The sequence below is a fragment of the Anolis sagrei genome, chromosome 3, assembly GCF_037176765.1.
Source record: "Anolis sagrei isolate rAnoSag1 chromosome 3, rAnoSag1.mat, whole genome shotgun sequence".
NCBI lineage: Eukaryota > Metazoa > Chordata > Lepidosauria > Squamata > Dactyloidae > Anolis > Anolis sagrei.
In genome coordinates, this window is record NC_090023.1 from 88,444,201 (window position 1) to 88,459,347 (window position 15,147).

Sequence of the window (15,147 nt, forward strand, 5' to 3'; positions counted from 1 at the left end):
CAATCTCCACATCAACACTGGCAAAGAAACAACAAGAAATACTGTTTACCCACAAGCATCAAGAAATTATTACATATATTAGAAACCAACACTTTCTCATTAATTTATTTTCCAGATCATCAGACTGGGCCACAGCAACGCGTGGCAGGGGACGGCTAGTAAGTAAATAGATACATAAACCACTGCCTATGACAATATGGGTCGACAATAAGGAAGGCAGGGAGGGTCCTTGGAAGAAGTCCCCCCTCCGTCCAGCAGAGGGCGCCGCAGGGGCAGGCGCTTGGCTGGGCGAAAGGCATTCTGGGCCCGGCCTCGGCGCGAGGAGAGCGCTTCCGGCCTCGTTCCTTCCGGCAGGGCTGAAGCTGAGCTGCCTCTCCTCGCCTCGGGTGTCGCGAGAAGGACGTCGCCGCGTCTTGTCCCGTCCTCTTCCTGCCTCTCTCCTTCCTCACCGAGAGCGTGAGAAGAAGCCTCCGCCGCGTTTCTCCTGGGTTGAGTTGGGCCTGCTCTTGGTACCGCCGCCTCCGACGACGCCATGCCGAAGAATAAAGGTGAGAGGCCTGCTCGGCCCGCCGCCCGCCAAGCGCCGTGCCTCTGCCCTCTCTCACGGGCGGGCCTCCTAGCTCCCCCTCTCTGGGGGAGGCAGGCCTTCCCACCCCTCTCTCAGGCCTACCAGGGCGTGTTTTTTTCACAGCCACTCGCCCCTCTTCCGCACCCGCTCCCTCGTCCTGTTTACCAGGAGGCCCCAGAGAAGGCCCATCTTCGACCACCACGGTCCCTTTGGTCTTAGGCAGTAGTTCTCAACCTGTGAGCCCCCGGGTATTTTGGCCTACAACTCCCAGAAATCTCAGCCAGTTTACCAGCTGCTGGGATATCTGGGAGTTGACGGCCAAAACATCCGGGGACTCACAGGTTGAGAAGCACTGGTCTTAGGGAATTGTGGGATATGTAGTTTGGAGAGGCATCGACTCTCCTTGGTGATGAAGACCGAGAGCTTTGTAAAACTACAGCTCCCAAGTTTCCATAGCATTGAGCCATGGCAGCTAAAGCAGTGCCAAACTGCAGTGTTGGTTGGAGCCCATCTACTACAGTAGAGTCTCGCTTATCCAACTTTCGCTCATCCAACATTATGTATTATCCAACACTGTCTGCTTCCCAACCGGAATAATGTCCAGGGTGGGAGAAAAAAAAGAACCCTTGTCTGTTTTGGTGCTAAATTTGTAAATACTGTAATTACTACATAATGATACTGTGTATTGGACTGCTTTTTCTTTCAGTTTGTTGTAAAACATGATATTTTGGTGCTAAGTCAATTGTTATGTGTTGTATGGAACCACTGCTGTTTCTACTGTTTTTACTGTTTGTGAACCGCTGTGAGTCGCCTTCGGGCTTGAGATACAGCGGTATATAAGCAAAGTAAATTAATTAATTAATTAATTAATTTGTAAAATCATAACATAATTTGACATTTTGTAATCTTTTCCTTCATTCCTCCTTATTTAACATTTTAACTTATCCAACATTCTGCCGGCCCATTTATGTTGGATATGTGATATTCTACTGTAGCTGTAATTCATAATTAGTTAAACATAAAGGTTTCCCCTTGACATTAAGTCTAATCTTGTCCAACTCTGGGGGTGGTGCTCATCTCAGTTTTTAAGCTGAAGATCTGCAGAGATACTCACAGGAACACCTCAGCAAGTGAGAGTCCAAAGTGGCAGGCTAAAACCCAGAATCTCAAGCCATGGCTGATACCAAATGAGAGACTCTTCCCTGGACACACAGGAGACTGTGCAACTTGGAATGTGTTGAACAGATTGTTCTCTGGCACCACGAAATGCAGAGCCAACCGTAAGAAATGGCCCACAAAGTGGAGTCCCTGACATGCAAGTGTGGAGAAGACCAAACCACCTATTACACTGCAGTCTGAGCCCTGCAACATGGACAGTGGAGGACCTTCTTATAGCAAAACCAGAGGCACTCCAAGTGGCCAACTACTTGTCAAAGGGCATTTAGTATAATGCCAAGTTTTATAAACTTGAAATACATTTCAACTGTCCCCTCAGTTTGCCTGTGATACGATAAATAAAGCCAAAAGGCCAGCGTTGTTACCTTCCCGCTGGTGCAGTTCTTACATATCTACTCACATTTGCATGTTTTCGAACTGCTAGATTGGCAGAAGCTAGACCTCACAGCGGGAGCTCCCCAGATTTGAACCACTGACCTTTCAGCGAGTAAGTTCAGCAGCTAAGCGGTTCAACCCGCTGCACCACCGAGATACCCTATTTATACACCGCCTTTCTCTACCCCAAAGAGGACACAAGTGGCTTATGTATAGGCAATTATTTAATGCCTTAAACACATACAATTCCAATAAATGTTTAAATTAAAATTTATACATAGTAAATATTTTAAGACATTACATTTAATATTAAAAACCACTCCATCCATAATCATAGTCCAAAGTCATTTCACATATTCCATATCCAATGCTTAAAGCACGCAGATAAAATATAACTATTAAAATGCATATGTTGAAATACACACAAAAAAGGCTGATTCCGATGATTTAAAAAATGCAAATTTGAAACTCACAGTTTACAATGTATTGGGTAGACCTGCCGGAAGAAATAGGTCTTTAGTTAAGTTGTCAGAGCTCTTCTGGTAGAACATTCCACAGTCTCGGGGTAGGCGATGAAATACAGGGTGTCCTGCACACACATATAGACGCATATATGTGTCATTGATTTCCCAAAAGTATCAAATCCAAAAAAATTGAAAATAATAGTAATAATACATTTTATTTGTATCCTGCCACCAACATCCCCAAAGAAACTTGGGGCTGTTCCCAAAGAACTCCAAAGTGCCGCACATAAAATAAACAATAAATTGTTTATTGTTGTTTAATATTGCTTTAATTGTTTTTAATTTGCTTTAGGTGTTGTATTGTTATGTTGTGTTTTGAGGCCTTGGCCTTTGTAAGCCGCATCGAGTCCTTCGGGAGATGCTAGCGGGGCACAAATAAAGTTAATAATAATAATAATAATAATAATATTAGACCTAAAGTTAGTTATAGGTTGCAGCACATTGTTGGCAAGGTGTCTTTCATAAACAAGCTCCACATATACACAAACATACATGGATACAAGTGCTTTAACAGCAAATAGGTATGGTAATTATAATAGCAAATGCATTTACATATTGAGCATTCCTTATCCGGAAATGCTCCAAAATTGTCCAGCTGGCTGGCTGGCTGACACAGTAGCACTTTGTGTTCTGATGGAATAAACTCATTATTCATGGTTTTGTAAATACAGGTTTTCCAAAATCCAGAACATTTCTAATCTCAAATATTTTGTGTAAGGGATACTCAACCTGAAGAATTTATTGAAGAATAAATATAAAATGATTTGATTTGGGTTACAAATTCCACTATTATTATTATTATTATTATTATTATTATTATAACTTTATTTGTACCCCGCTAGCATCTCCCAAGGGATTCGATGCGGCTTACAACAGGCCGGAGCCCAACACAATACAACAATACAATACATAGCAAATAAAACAGTTAAAGCAGAAAACAATAGCAATACAACAGGACATTATTAAAAACTGAGCCGGCCGGTGTAGGGTACAGGATTAAAAGTGCTGAAGTGTCGGAGGGATATGGGGTTAAAATATAGGTGCAGTGTGCGGTGAGGGTGATCTTGACTCTACTAAAGTGCTTCTGGGCTTTGGTAGTGGGGTTCCTAATCTGAGAAGGCACGTTGGAACAGCCAGGTTGTCAGGTTCTTTCTGAAAACCGCCAGGGTAGGGGCCTGTCTGAGATCTTTCGGGAGGGCATTCCAGAGGCGGGGGGCCACCACAGAGAAGGCCCTGTCTCGCGTCCCCACCAAACGCGCCTGCGATGCGGGCGGGATCACGAGCAGGGCCTCTCCTGATGACCGGAGTGATCGTGTGGGTTCGTAGACTGTGATGCGGTCACGCAGGTAAGGTGGTCCCAAACCGTTCAGGGCTTTGTAGGTAAGCACCTGCACCTTAAATTGGGCTCGGAAAATAAACGGCAGCCAGTGGAGCTCCTTAAACAGAAGAGTTGACCTCTCTCTGTAATGGGCCCCCATTAACATCCTGGCTGCTGCCCGTTGGACCAATTGGAATTTCCGAGCCGTTTTTAAGGGCAGCCCCACGTAGAGCGCATTGCAGTAATCCAGTCTAGAGGTGACTAAGGCATGGACCACCCTGGCCAGATCAGCCTTAGCGAGGTACGGGTGCAGCTGGCGCACAAGTCTCAGTTGTGCAAAAGCCCTCCCGGCCACCGCCGACGCCTGAGCCTCAAGCGTGAGCGATGAGTCCAGGAGGACTCCCAAGCTGCGGACCTGTGGCTTCAGGGGGAGTGTAACCCCATCCAACACAGGTTGCCACCCTATACCCCGGTCTGGTTTACGATCAACCAGGAGGACCTCTGTCTTGTCGGGATTGATCTTCAGCTTGTTTGTCCTCATCCAGATGGACACAGCGGCCAGGCACTCGTCTAGCACCCGAGAGGCCTCCTTGGAATTAGGTGGAAAAGAGTAGTAGAGTTGTGCGTCATCTGCGTAGAGATGGCACCCAACTCCAAAACTCCGGATGACCTCTCCCAGCGGTTTCATGTAGATGTTAAAAAGCATGGGAGATAAAATAGAGCCTTGCGGGACCCCACAGGTCAAAGGCCAGGGGTCAGAGCAGGCATCTCCCAGCTTCACCATCTGGGTTCGTCCCTCCAGGAAGGACCGGAGCCACGACAGAACCGTGCCCCCAAGACCCATCCCAGAGAGCCGACCCAGAAGGATACCATGATCTATGGTATCGAAAGCCGCTGAGATGTCCAAGAGGACCAGCTATATTAGGCTATATTAGAGGCCCGATATCATCAATATCCATGTAGGATTTCAAGCTGTCATTAACTTTCTCTTTCTTGCCTTTAGGTAAGGGAGGTAAAAACAGAAGGCGAGGTAAGAATGAAAATGAATCAGAAAAAAGAGAACTGGTGTTCAAAGAAGATGGACAAGGTGAGGTCATTTTGTCAATTTCCATTTCATGCATGAAAGAACTGTTTACATTATTTGAATAAATCATGGAAAGACTCATTTGTTGTTTTGCTTAATAACGTAAATTTGTATTGTTAAAGAACAAATTCTAACAACTTGTTCTCTCACAATACAACTTTATGTAATTAGGTGAAACAAGATTAACATCAAATCTGTGAAACTAATCCAGCTGAAGAATACAATTTTGCCCTGTATAGTACAGGATCAACTTCATCTGGAGTTATTGCCAAGTTTTCTTGCCCATATAATCCCTCACAACTGACTGGCAGTAGTTCAGGATTTCTAATGCCTCCCAAGGATCTCATAAATGAAGCAGAGCGGATTCTGAATATGCTCTGAATTGCGGTGACTCCCTAGCTAAATATTATTCTGATGTAAAATCACCGAAATATATTGAAAGTTGTTCAAGAAATAATGGCTTGAAAATGACTCTGTTGGAAAATAAAAGAATGTGATAATGTTACATGTAGTTATCTTGCTTTGAGAAAAGTATCTTTGTTGACCTGATTGTTGTGTGTGTGTGTGTGTGTGTCTGAGTTCAGACGTACTTTAATCTCAACAATCATCTCTTTAAAACCTAACATTCTACTTCTGGTTAATTTACTAGCTCAAGATCCCTCCAAACAAGTTATAAACTGTAATTATGTGCCTATCTTTGGTTTTTTCCCCCTCCTTTACAAATATCAAGGATCAACTATTGTATCTTTTTTCCAGAGTATGCTCAAGTTATCAAAATGCTGGGGAATGGTAGACTGGAAGCATTATGTTTTGATGGTGTAAAGAGGTTATGCCATATCAGAGGAAAACTGAGGAAAAAGGTACGGTAGAGCTCACAGCTGTATAGTCAGCATAAAATATATGGGCAAACATTGAAAAACTACGTGTATTTCTCAGCAGTGTTTAGAACACTTTAGATGACTTGTTAAAATTGAATGTTCAGTTGAAAGTGCCTAACAATCTGAAGGTTACTTTCTTTATTATGAAGAAAGGAATTTCCACTGATAATATCTTTAATACTGTAGATACTAGGCTTGGGTGATCCAGATCGTTAATTTCTTATCTCGTTATTAATTCGTATTTAAATTAGCATACGATCCAATATCGAGCCATGCAGGAATAGTGTGAGGAGTAATTAAGAATTGAAACAATTTCCCCATTTTTCGTAATTATTTCAGATGTCTGGTGCAAGTTTTAAAAACTCACAGTTTCCCTCCCCTCTCCCTGGTTGCAAGCGGTGGGCATTTACCCCACTTCCGGGTCCCTGGCCTCCGCTTAAGCGGATCAATTTCCCCTCTCCTCCTGCTGGTCACCTCACCTCGTTCCTCACTCTGGCCTGCATTGGGCAAAGAGGATTATTATTATTATTATTATTATTATTATTATTAAGAATGGATGGCCGTCTTTCAGGGGTGCTTTAATTGTGCATTCTCTGCATGAAGGCAGAAGGGGGGTTGTGATTATTATTATTATTATTATTATTATTATTATTATTATTATTATGAAGCATCTTCAAACCGGAATAGAGAATTCCCCCCTCTGAAGGCAGAAGGGGGTTTGTTAAATTCCTTTTTTGGCACAGCAATTTGCTACAGACTTTAAGTTCTTGATAGATATGCACTGAATTAAGTGCTTCTTGCTATTTTTGTTGTTATAATAATAATATAATAATATATAATATACAATAATATAATGATATTAATATAATAATAATAACAATAACATATAATAATGTATACATTAAAAGATTTTAGTAAAAAGAAATCAGTGCCCAAAACTGGGTCAATTTATCTATGGGTCGGTGTTAGTACTGTACTGTTTCTTATCTGTAAACGAGCCACCCCCTTCTCTGACTAGTCTAGTGAAAGGTGAGAGCTTAGTCCATCCTCAGAAAACCTAAATACTCTATCCCACTCTATCTGCTATGGCACCACTTCTGGCCTTTTTGAAGGCATTGGTCAGAAAATGTCAGCATGTAGGGATGACTGACACCCTTGAGTCATTGGTGCTTTGGCCTCTGCATAGAATGATGCCCAACTTATCCGTGGGTCATAGCAAAATCCATAATTTTAGATCCCAAACCAGCCTTCAACTTGTACATCAGATTAACTTATACATCAGTACATGCATTATCTCTGTGAAAAATGACCCATGGTATCCTGGCTTAGAAATTATGTCTGGCATTATTATAGTCTTACAACTTTTGGTACAGTGTGTTCATTCTCTGTAGGTTTTCCCAGAATTGATTCATAGTTGACACCATTGCCATTAGTTCTTTCTCTCTTCTGGTCTGCTGAGTATGTAGAAAAATGATAAAGACATCCTGATATTTTTCTGATACTTCCTTTATTTTTGCCTGTTACCTTACTGAACAACTGTGCTGCTCCATGTACTCTATTCATTATGTGTGCCCTTCAGATTTTTTTCTGTTCTTCTGTTCTTCTGCTGCAAACTTAAGAAAAAGATCTTGTGTGAATTTCTTTGCACATTACCTTTGTCCTACATAGGTCTTACACATTTGGGTCTTTCCTGAATGAATCCAACCTCCTCTTTTCCTATTAACTTCCACTTTAACAAGCATTAACTTGTTATCTCATGATATGGTCAAAGTACAATAAATTCAGTTTGATCGTTCTGACTTCAAATAAGAATTCACTCTTGAATTGGTCTCAGACTTATTTCTTTGTCTTTTTGTTAGTCCATGGTTTCAAAAGCATTTTTCTCCACTACATTTCAAATGAATTGATTTTCTTCCTGTCAGCTATACCCATTGTCTATCTTTTTATATATGAAAATCGGAAATACAGTGGTGCTGATGATACTCCATTTGATGTTCACTATCTTTACACTTGAGTATCTTCTGTAGTTTCTTCATTATTTATTTATAGTAGTTACACTCTGCTCTTCAACCCCAAAGGCTCTCAGAGCAGCTTACCAAAAATGAATTTGTGCTCAGGCTTACAATCCAAATAAGATGTAATAAATAAGACACAATGAAGCTGTTTCTGGCTGGCTGCCACCTACTCAATGGTCAGAAAAATGGTAGTTGAAGACAGTGGGATGGATTCTCATCAGCTGCTGGACTAAGACATGACCTGCACTTTGATTCATGTCTTCTTCTGATTTCTTGACTATGACTGAGCCAAGGCATAAAAAGTCTTCAGTCATTCCAATGTCTTCACCATCTACTAGTATCCCTCTCGCAAGATTGAATCCATGCAATTTCAGGATCAAATTCACTGAGATTGAGTCTATCCTTGCTTGTGGGGTCCACAATAGAGTGCCCGCCCTGGGTCTGTACAGTGGCCTGTACAGAAGGCATTGTGCCATAAAGATTTCTTTGTCTGTTTCCTCCACTGGTGCAGTTGCCAAGGGAAAGTCCATTTAGGAGCTTACAAATGTGCACAAAACTGCTAGCACCAGTTTAGATGTTGGGGAGCCCACTGCCGTCCACACCTAGATGGAACCAAGAAGAAATAAGCCACAGTATAATGTGACTCGCTTGTTGTGAGCTGCCTTAACTTTCATGTGTAAGTGGTGTAGCAATTACAGTGACAAACCAAAAAACTACATACTGATTGCATTATTATTCCTGTTCTGGGAACAGTCATCCTTTTTGCTATATAGGAAACATGTATGCTGCTCTTAAAATCTGTCCCTTATGTTCCTTCATTTTTAGATTCATTTTTCTGCTTCTTACATCATTAATTGATTCTCCTGCAATTTCTTCTTCAGTTTATCTAAAATCCCTCCCAAACTCATTACTTTTTAACCGATAATCATGACAAATGTTTGCATGCAAAGTTAAGGACTATGAGTCAAGCTCCAAACCTGTTTTAGCAGTAAACTGCACATCCCTAACCTGTACTTAGGAGTTGAACAGGTGTAGGGTCAAGATAGAATGTGCCCTTAGGTTTCAGCACTTTGTTTTTATGAAGAAACCCCCACAATTAACTTTTAGAAACATTTGAAGTAGAAACACATAATGAGTTTTCCAGTGTTATGACTTAATGTTTGATTGCTATTAAAGAAGCCACTAAAACTATTCTTTAACTTTTAGGTTTGGATAAATACATCAGATATCATATTGGTGGGTTTGAGAGATTACCAGGTAATTGTGTTTTGTTCTTTATTTAAACCTTTTAGCAAACAGATAAGAGTATCCAAGTCTTTAATTTTTTTATTTTCTGTCAATAAATTTATCTTTTTTTATAGAGTCTGTGACTGCAAGAGTTGTAAATATCTTTGTCCCATCTTTTGAATGTATTTTATAAATCCATCTTTTCCAAATGATCCCCTGTGGAGAATTGGGAGCATAACTGAAATTTGTGGAATACATGCTCAACCATACTTTGTTCAGAACCCAAGTTAAAGGGCATTGATGTGTTTGCACTTTAAAAATAATGAATGTGTTATCTCAGACAAGGCAATAAAAATGGCAAAAATGACAGAAGGTTTTTCCTACCCAATCGCTACCCTACTCTGTGGAATTATTCAGGCAGTGTATCTACTGAAAGTTATTGATAATGGGGAAAATGGCTTCAGTCTTGTGGCATACACTGGAGGGAAAAACAGTAGTCACTTTAGTAAAGGGCTTCAAGGTAGTGAATGTGTGGGCAGATCCCATGTCTCCATCTATTGTTGCCTTTATCTTTTTCTTTTCTATGCTGCTTGGCTTATCTTTAAGCCAATCACTAGTATATGTATTACCTAGCTGTCAGTGTGTCATTAAACTATATTGCACCTGCCGGAACAATGCACAGGACAAATTGAAGGACTGTAGTGTCAGTAGGGATGTGGGAATGACAACACATGCTGCTTCTTAATATACTCTTCCTTTATGTTGTGCATTTAAATTTATTTTAATGTGGTCATTGATGTGTTATGTGTTATAATATGTTATTGTTGTCTTCTGTTTTTATTTGCACCTTTTAAAATTGGTCTTGTTGTGAGCCACCATGACTTCCATTTTTGGAAGTAAGACAAAATATAGATCAAACAAGTATATGTGCCCCAGTCCCTTAGCCTGCTGTATATCTGGACTGCAGCCACTGAAACAGTTCTTAAATTAGAATTCTGTCCTTTGCTGAAAAAGGTCACCTGTCCCACAGCTATACTATTCCCTTTTTTTAAAAAGTATATTATGTCCTTTTAAGGTATAAGACCATTGCACCAGGTCTTTTTACATTTGAGATATGCATGTATACACAGAAAATCCTTTAAGAACACAACATATCAGAATAAACTGATATGTTTCCTGAAAGGCTGGGGAGGGAGGGTGTCTTTCCAGTATCCATAACTTTGATAAGAAAATGTGCAAGAAAAGTCAGTTTTTGTAGCAAGATAAAATTCTTCTATAATGTTGTTTGTCTGTGTTTAATATTACTAGGATAACAAGGCTGATGTAATTCTAAAGTACAATGCAGATGAAGCCAGAAGTCTGAAGGCATATGGAGAACTCCCTGAACATGGTAAGAATTTCTCAGAAAAATCAGAAGTCATTGTGAATGTGTTTGTGTTTAGATGAGGGTCCCATGATCAAACAGTAATACATCTGCTTAAAATGTGTTCCATTTATTTTACCTAGCCAAAATTAATGAAACTGATACATTTGGGCCTGGAGATGATGACGAAATCCAGTTTGATGACATTGGGGATGATGATGAAGACATTGATGATGTAAGTACTTAGAAGTGTTCACTTGGACATTGACATTCCATGAAGGATAGTGTGCTGAACATTACAACTTAGACCTTCAAAGGATTAATCCTTCCCAGAGTAAAATTATTAATCATACAGGTGTTCAACAGAAATATGAAGTGTTTCATGGACATCCATGGAGCAAGTACAGCCTACTTTGGCTTACCCACATTATTAAGGAGAGGTGTCAGGTGAAGTTGACCTCTCACTTCATGCATGATTTTGTGCAATTAAATAGTGCTTTCAAATTCCTAGATAGCAAACATAGGTAACTCTGAAACTACTGGTAGGTTTTGCTTTGGTGGTTTATAACAGGTCATCAGTGATGTCTGATTCCATTTTAAGTGTAACATCAATAAAATAACTCTAACTTTACCCAAGTAATCTTACTGAAATGAAGAATGTGGAAGTAGCCAGGAGTGGTATTTTTATTGACGTAACTTTGAGTTCTAATTAGCTGCTTGTGGAGTTCAGAATTCATTTAATTTTAAGTGTGCTTGATTTGCACTAGACTTCAATTGGTGGATCATAGAGTTCAGTTAAATAAATATTGCAAGCCTGATGTGTTCCCCCACCCCTGGTCAGTCATACATAACCAGAATACAGATTTCCTCTTTAAAAAATGAGTCGGTTTATTTCTTATCCTTTTATATCTTTTATGTGGCTAACCCTTACATAGAGTGAAGTTGAGAGGAGGACTCAGAGAGATTACCAAGTTTATCATGAATCCTATTTTACATATTGCTTGTTTAGATACACTTGTATAATTATGTATTTTATAGAAATATATTTCAATATGTATCTTTTGTAAAATACATTTTAATATGTGTATTTGTGGTATTTTTACAATGTGCATGTGTTTTAATTCTGTAACCTGCCACGAGGAGGGGCGGGTAAGAAATAGAATTATTATTATTTCAGAATATTTTATATATGCCATTTCTTTTATTTACAGATCTAAATGGAGCAGAGGTATACATTCCAACTTTGCACCTCAAGATTTTTTTTCAAATCTCTATGTTTAAGAAGACTGAAACGGCACATTTGTAGTAACTAAAAACCAATTTCTGCCCATTCTTTTAAGTATTTATATTTCTGTAAAAAACAGATAATGTTGGATTCACAAAAGTTAAATGAAATATTACAACTATTTTTCTCTCTTTTCCATAGACTTTTGCATCTGTATGTAAATACACTATAAATCCCCTCATTTGCTTCATCTGCTTTTACCACTCAAGTTCACTAAACCTGCTTTTTGAAAGAAAAAAATGTCCTTATCATGGATTTGATTAAATACCAACTCAGGTTTAGTGTCCAACCTGCTAGTGCTGTGTCTTTTCTGTAGTGTCCTTTAAAGTCAGCTTGTAAGATTTTCATAACAAAAAGGACATAAGTCTTCATTAAAATCCATCATAGCTGAATCTGCTTTTTAAAGTTTTAGTTGCCTGTTATTTTTGTACTGCTTTTGATAATAAATTTCCTCTCTTTCACAGATGAGCTTGCCATAGTGGAGAAAAATAAATTCTAAAAAAATTATCTGTGTTTGAACAGCAGTTCTGTACTAGGTAGTAATAATTCTGAAGTTAAACACTGGGTAGGATTAAATACAGGCTATTGTGAATTAGAAAAGGCACTTTTCTCTTGAAGTGAATCATTTAAATTTAATGTATTAATACATCTATATTTAAACATATTATTTGGGTACAAATTCTTGCAGGGAATTGCAAAAAAGGTAATTCCACTTATTTCTTCTTCTCTTACGTTGAATGCAGGGGTTGGATAAGTGCAGTGGAGACTGAAGGAGAAAGGGGAGTCTCTGCTGGATCTCAATTCTTTCCAGAAGAATCATGTTCCCTGTAATTTATAGAAGGGCAACCTTGCATCAAGTCCATTTAGAATATTTTAAAATACTTAGTAAAGATATTAAAGTTATAGTATAGTTTGAAACATCTTTAATTCCATCAATTGATACAGGGATTGGGAGCTGCCAGAGAAGAGATTCCTAATGCTTCTCTCTCCCTTTTGCTTAATGTCGTCAATTATATTGGTATCTGACTGAGTAGTGCACTTGGGAATGTTCCTCCAAGCCACAAGGCCCAGTCACAACTACATCTGCCCCATATTTTTCCCCATCCAGGAGGATAAGTGGCAGATGATGTCAACTCACTAAATAAAATAATGCTGGAGTCCAGTGTTGTCAGAATTCAGCTCCAGCTCCCCTCCCCACCCCCCAGTTCCACCTAATCTATTATAAAGTTTACCTGGATAAAGTAAATGCAAATGAAAAGTTCTGAAGCTTTATCTTAGAAATCAGTAGTCAAGAGATTAGTAAACTTTTAAGTTTGAATGGGAGTTGTACACATAGTCCTATACATATTTACAAGTTTTAGAGTGGGTTCATGTCTCTTTGGTGTTATCCAGACTGATTGCAGCAGTTTTCATGTAAAAATATGCGTACTTAAACAGAACATTTAACAGAAAATGGAACTTCAGGAATGGAAGTGCATTCAGCTACATGTGTTTACAGTTGCACACATGAAGACAGTGGAATTAACCTCGCCATATTGAATTTTAAAATTACGGGTTTGCTGACAGATACAGAATTCTCTCATGGTTCCCTTCATGAGCATTTGATATCAAATGATGCAAACTGTTTTATGTTAATTATGAGTTTTACCCTTTATAAATGAGAGACAGAAGGCTTTAAATTCATAAAGCCTGTCTTCTCTGTTGCATTTGGCATGTAGTTTCTTGAGAAGTTGCTTGGATCTTACTCTGCATAACCATGCAAAAACGTTCTTAAATAAACAAATAGTATTACAGCACAAATACTTGATTGGAGGTATGTAGTAGACATATGAGATGGTAAGATCAGCTATTTTGCTTCTGGTAAGATTTCTGCTAATTTTGAAATAAAAATGTGAGTAAGTGTCTGATATGTAAATGTGTATATATTTAACAGCAACAAACCAAATTTTCAAAACTAGAAATATGTGAGACTTTTCAGATGTGGAGAATCAAGGATTGAATTGTAAACCTTTTTACGAAAAATGTTTTTCCCCTTTTCTCTATTTTTTCTGTCCTAAGCTCCCGCTTTATTCTGTAGAAGAATGATTTCTCATATGAGGGCAGATTCATTATGTCTGTGCATCTTAAACATGATTATTTCGCCTCTTCTTCAAGAATCTTGGTACAAAGAAACATGTGAAGTATCTTTTTATATATTTGCAGCAACATGAAAATAATGGCTTGAAATGAGAGAATATGCATGGTCCGAGGCCATCAGTGACCTTCATGGCTCACTCCAGATTTGTATCTGCATCTCACTTTTCTGATCAGTTTCCCACTAGCTGTATCTGTCAGATACAAGTTTTGAAATATTGTCTCCACTAAGATCTGATCAATTTAACAGGCTGTACATGCATTTTCCTCTTCATTAAACAAGATATAAACTATGCATGCATTAACTTCTAAAAATACTTTTAATTTTTAAGGGCATGAATACAAGATGTCAAAATGTTTTCTTTCTGCAGTAATGTAAAGTTGCAAACTATGTACCTAAAGTTCCGTTGTTCATGGTGACATGATTAAAAAGACATGAAACTCAGCTGAAATAGCAGTGTTGTCCTAAAGCAGATAACAGCATTTTAATTTTAATGTTTACAGTGTCTTTGTGGGATCCAGATTCCTCACAGCAGTAACTTAACTACATAGAGCTGTTCAAAGTAGAAATGTTGTGGAAAGCCTTTTCAAACATAAATGTTCTTCTTATGAACAATCTAACAGATGAAACATACCCATATGCCGTCTTCTTTGCTATGAAATATACTGACATTATCAAAGCTGCTACAGCAGCTTCAGTTTGAGAGCTGATGGTTTCCAACTTCCATGAAGAAGAAGAAAAAAGTTTAATGCTCAAGAAGTTTGATTTTCACCCTCTTTCTTTTAACTTGTAATTTTTTTTCTGGTTTTGAATGCACATTAGTCTCTAGATCCCCACCCCTTTCAAGGACCTTGTGTACTATTGTTTATCATAAAAACAGGGCAAGACTGATTGCAGACATCGCAGGTGACTGCGCCGGGGATGTTTTTATCTAGCCTGAGTAGGGTGGATTACCCCTAAGGGGTTCTTACTTAAGTTCTTAACATGAATGATCTTTTATACTGGCTTCTTACCAGTGAATGTGCATTTCCTAGTGCACATCACACTTGCATTTGTGCACTTCACAATGTATATTTTGCACTCTGTTTTATCTTGCTCACATTCTGCTTGCATCCATTTGCTTTTAACTTGAATTTTACAGTGTTTTGTATAGATGCTTGTTAGATGTTGTTTCTGTTGGTGTAAATGCATTTGACCATT

General features: G+C 38.9%; 1 protein-coding gene across 2 annotated transcripts; it reads left to right on the top strand.

The window, feature by feature from the left end:
* Positions 1-315: 315 nt before the first annotated feature.
* Positions 316-14,391, top strand: EIF1AX (eukaryotic translation initiation factor 1A X-linked). 2 transcript variants are annotated; one of them, XM_060770090.2, is made up of 8 exons: positions 316-548; positions 4,965-5,048; positions 5,802-5,905; positions 9,145-9,195; positions 10,474-10,555; positions 10,672-10,763; positions 11,740-11,756; positions 12,278-14,391. In XM_060770090.2, the coding sequence occupies exons 1-7, from the start codon at positions 533-535 to the stop codon at positions 11,743-11,745; spliced, it is 435 nt and encodes a 144-aa protein (XP_060626073.1). In that variant the 5' UTR covers positions 316-532; the 3' UTR covers positions 11,746-11,756; positions 12,278-14,391. The 2 variants fall into 2 exon arrangements, with proteins under 2 accessions (XP_060626073.1, XP_060626072.1); XM_060770089.2 differs by having other exon boundaries at positions 11,740-14,391.
* The last annotated feature ends 756 nt before the right edge of the window (positions 14,392-15,147 follow it).

Excerpts from the sequence above, each read along its gene's own strand:
- EIF1AX (XM_060770089.2), top strand. Across the intron at positions 5,049-5,801 it reads GTTCAAAGAAGATGGACAAG|AGTATGCTCAAGTTATCAAA; the intron begins GTGAGGTCATTT and ends TCTTTTTTCCAG. Across the intron at positions 10,556-10,671 it reads TGGAGAACTCCCTGAACATG|CCAAAATTAATGAAACTGAT; the intron begins GTAAGAATTTCT and ends TATTTTACCTAG.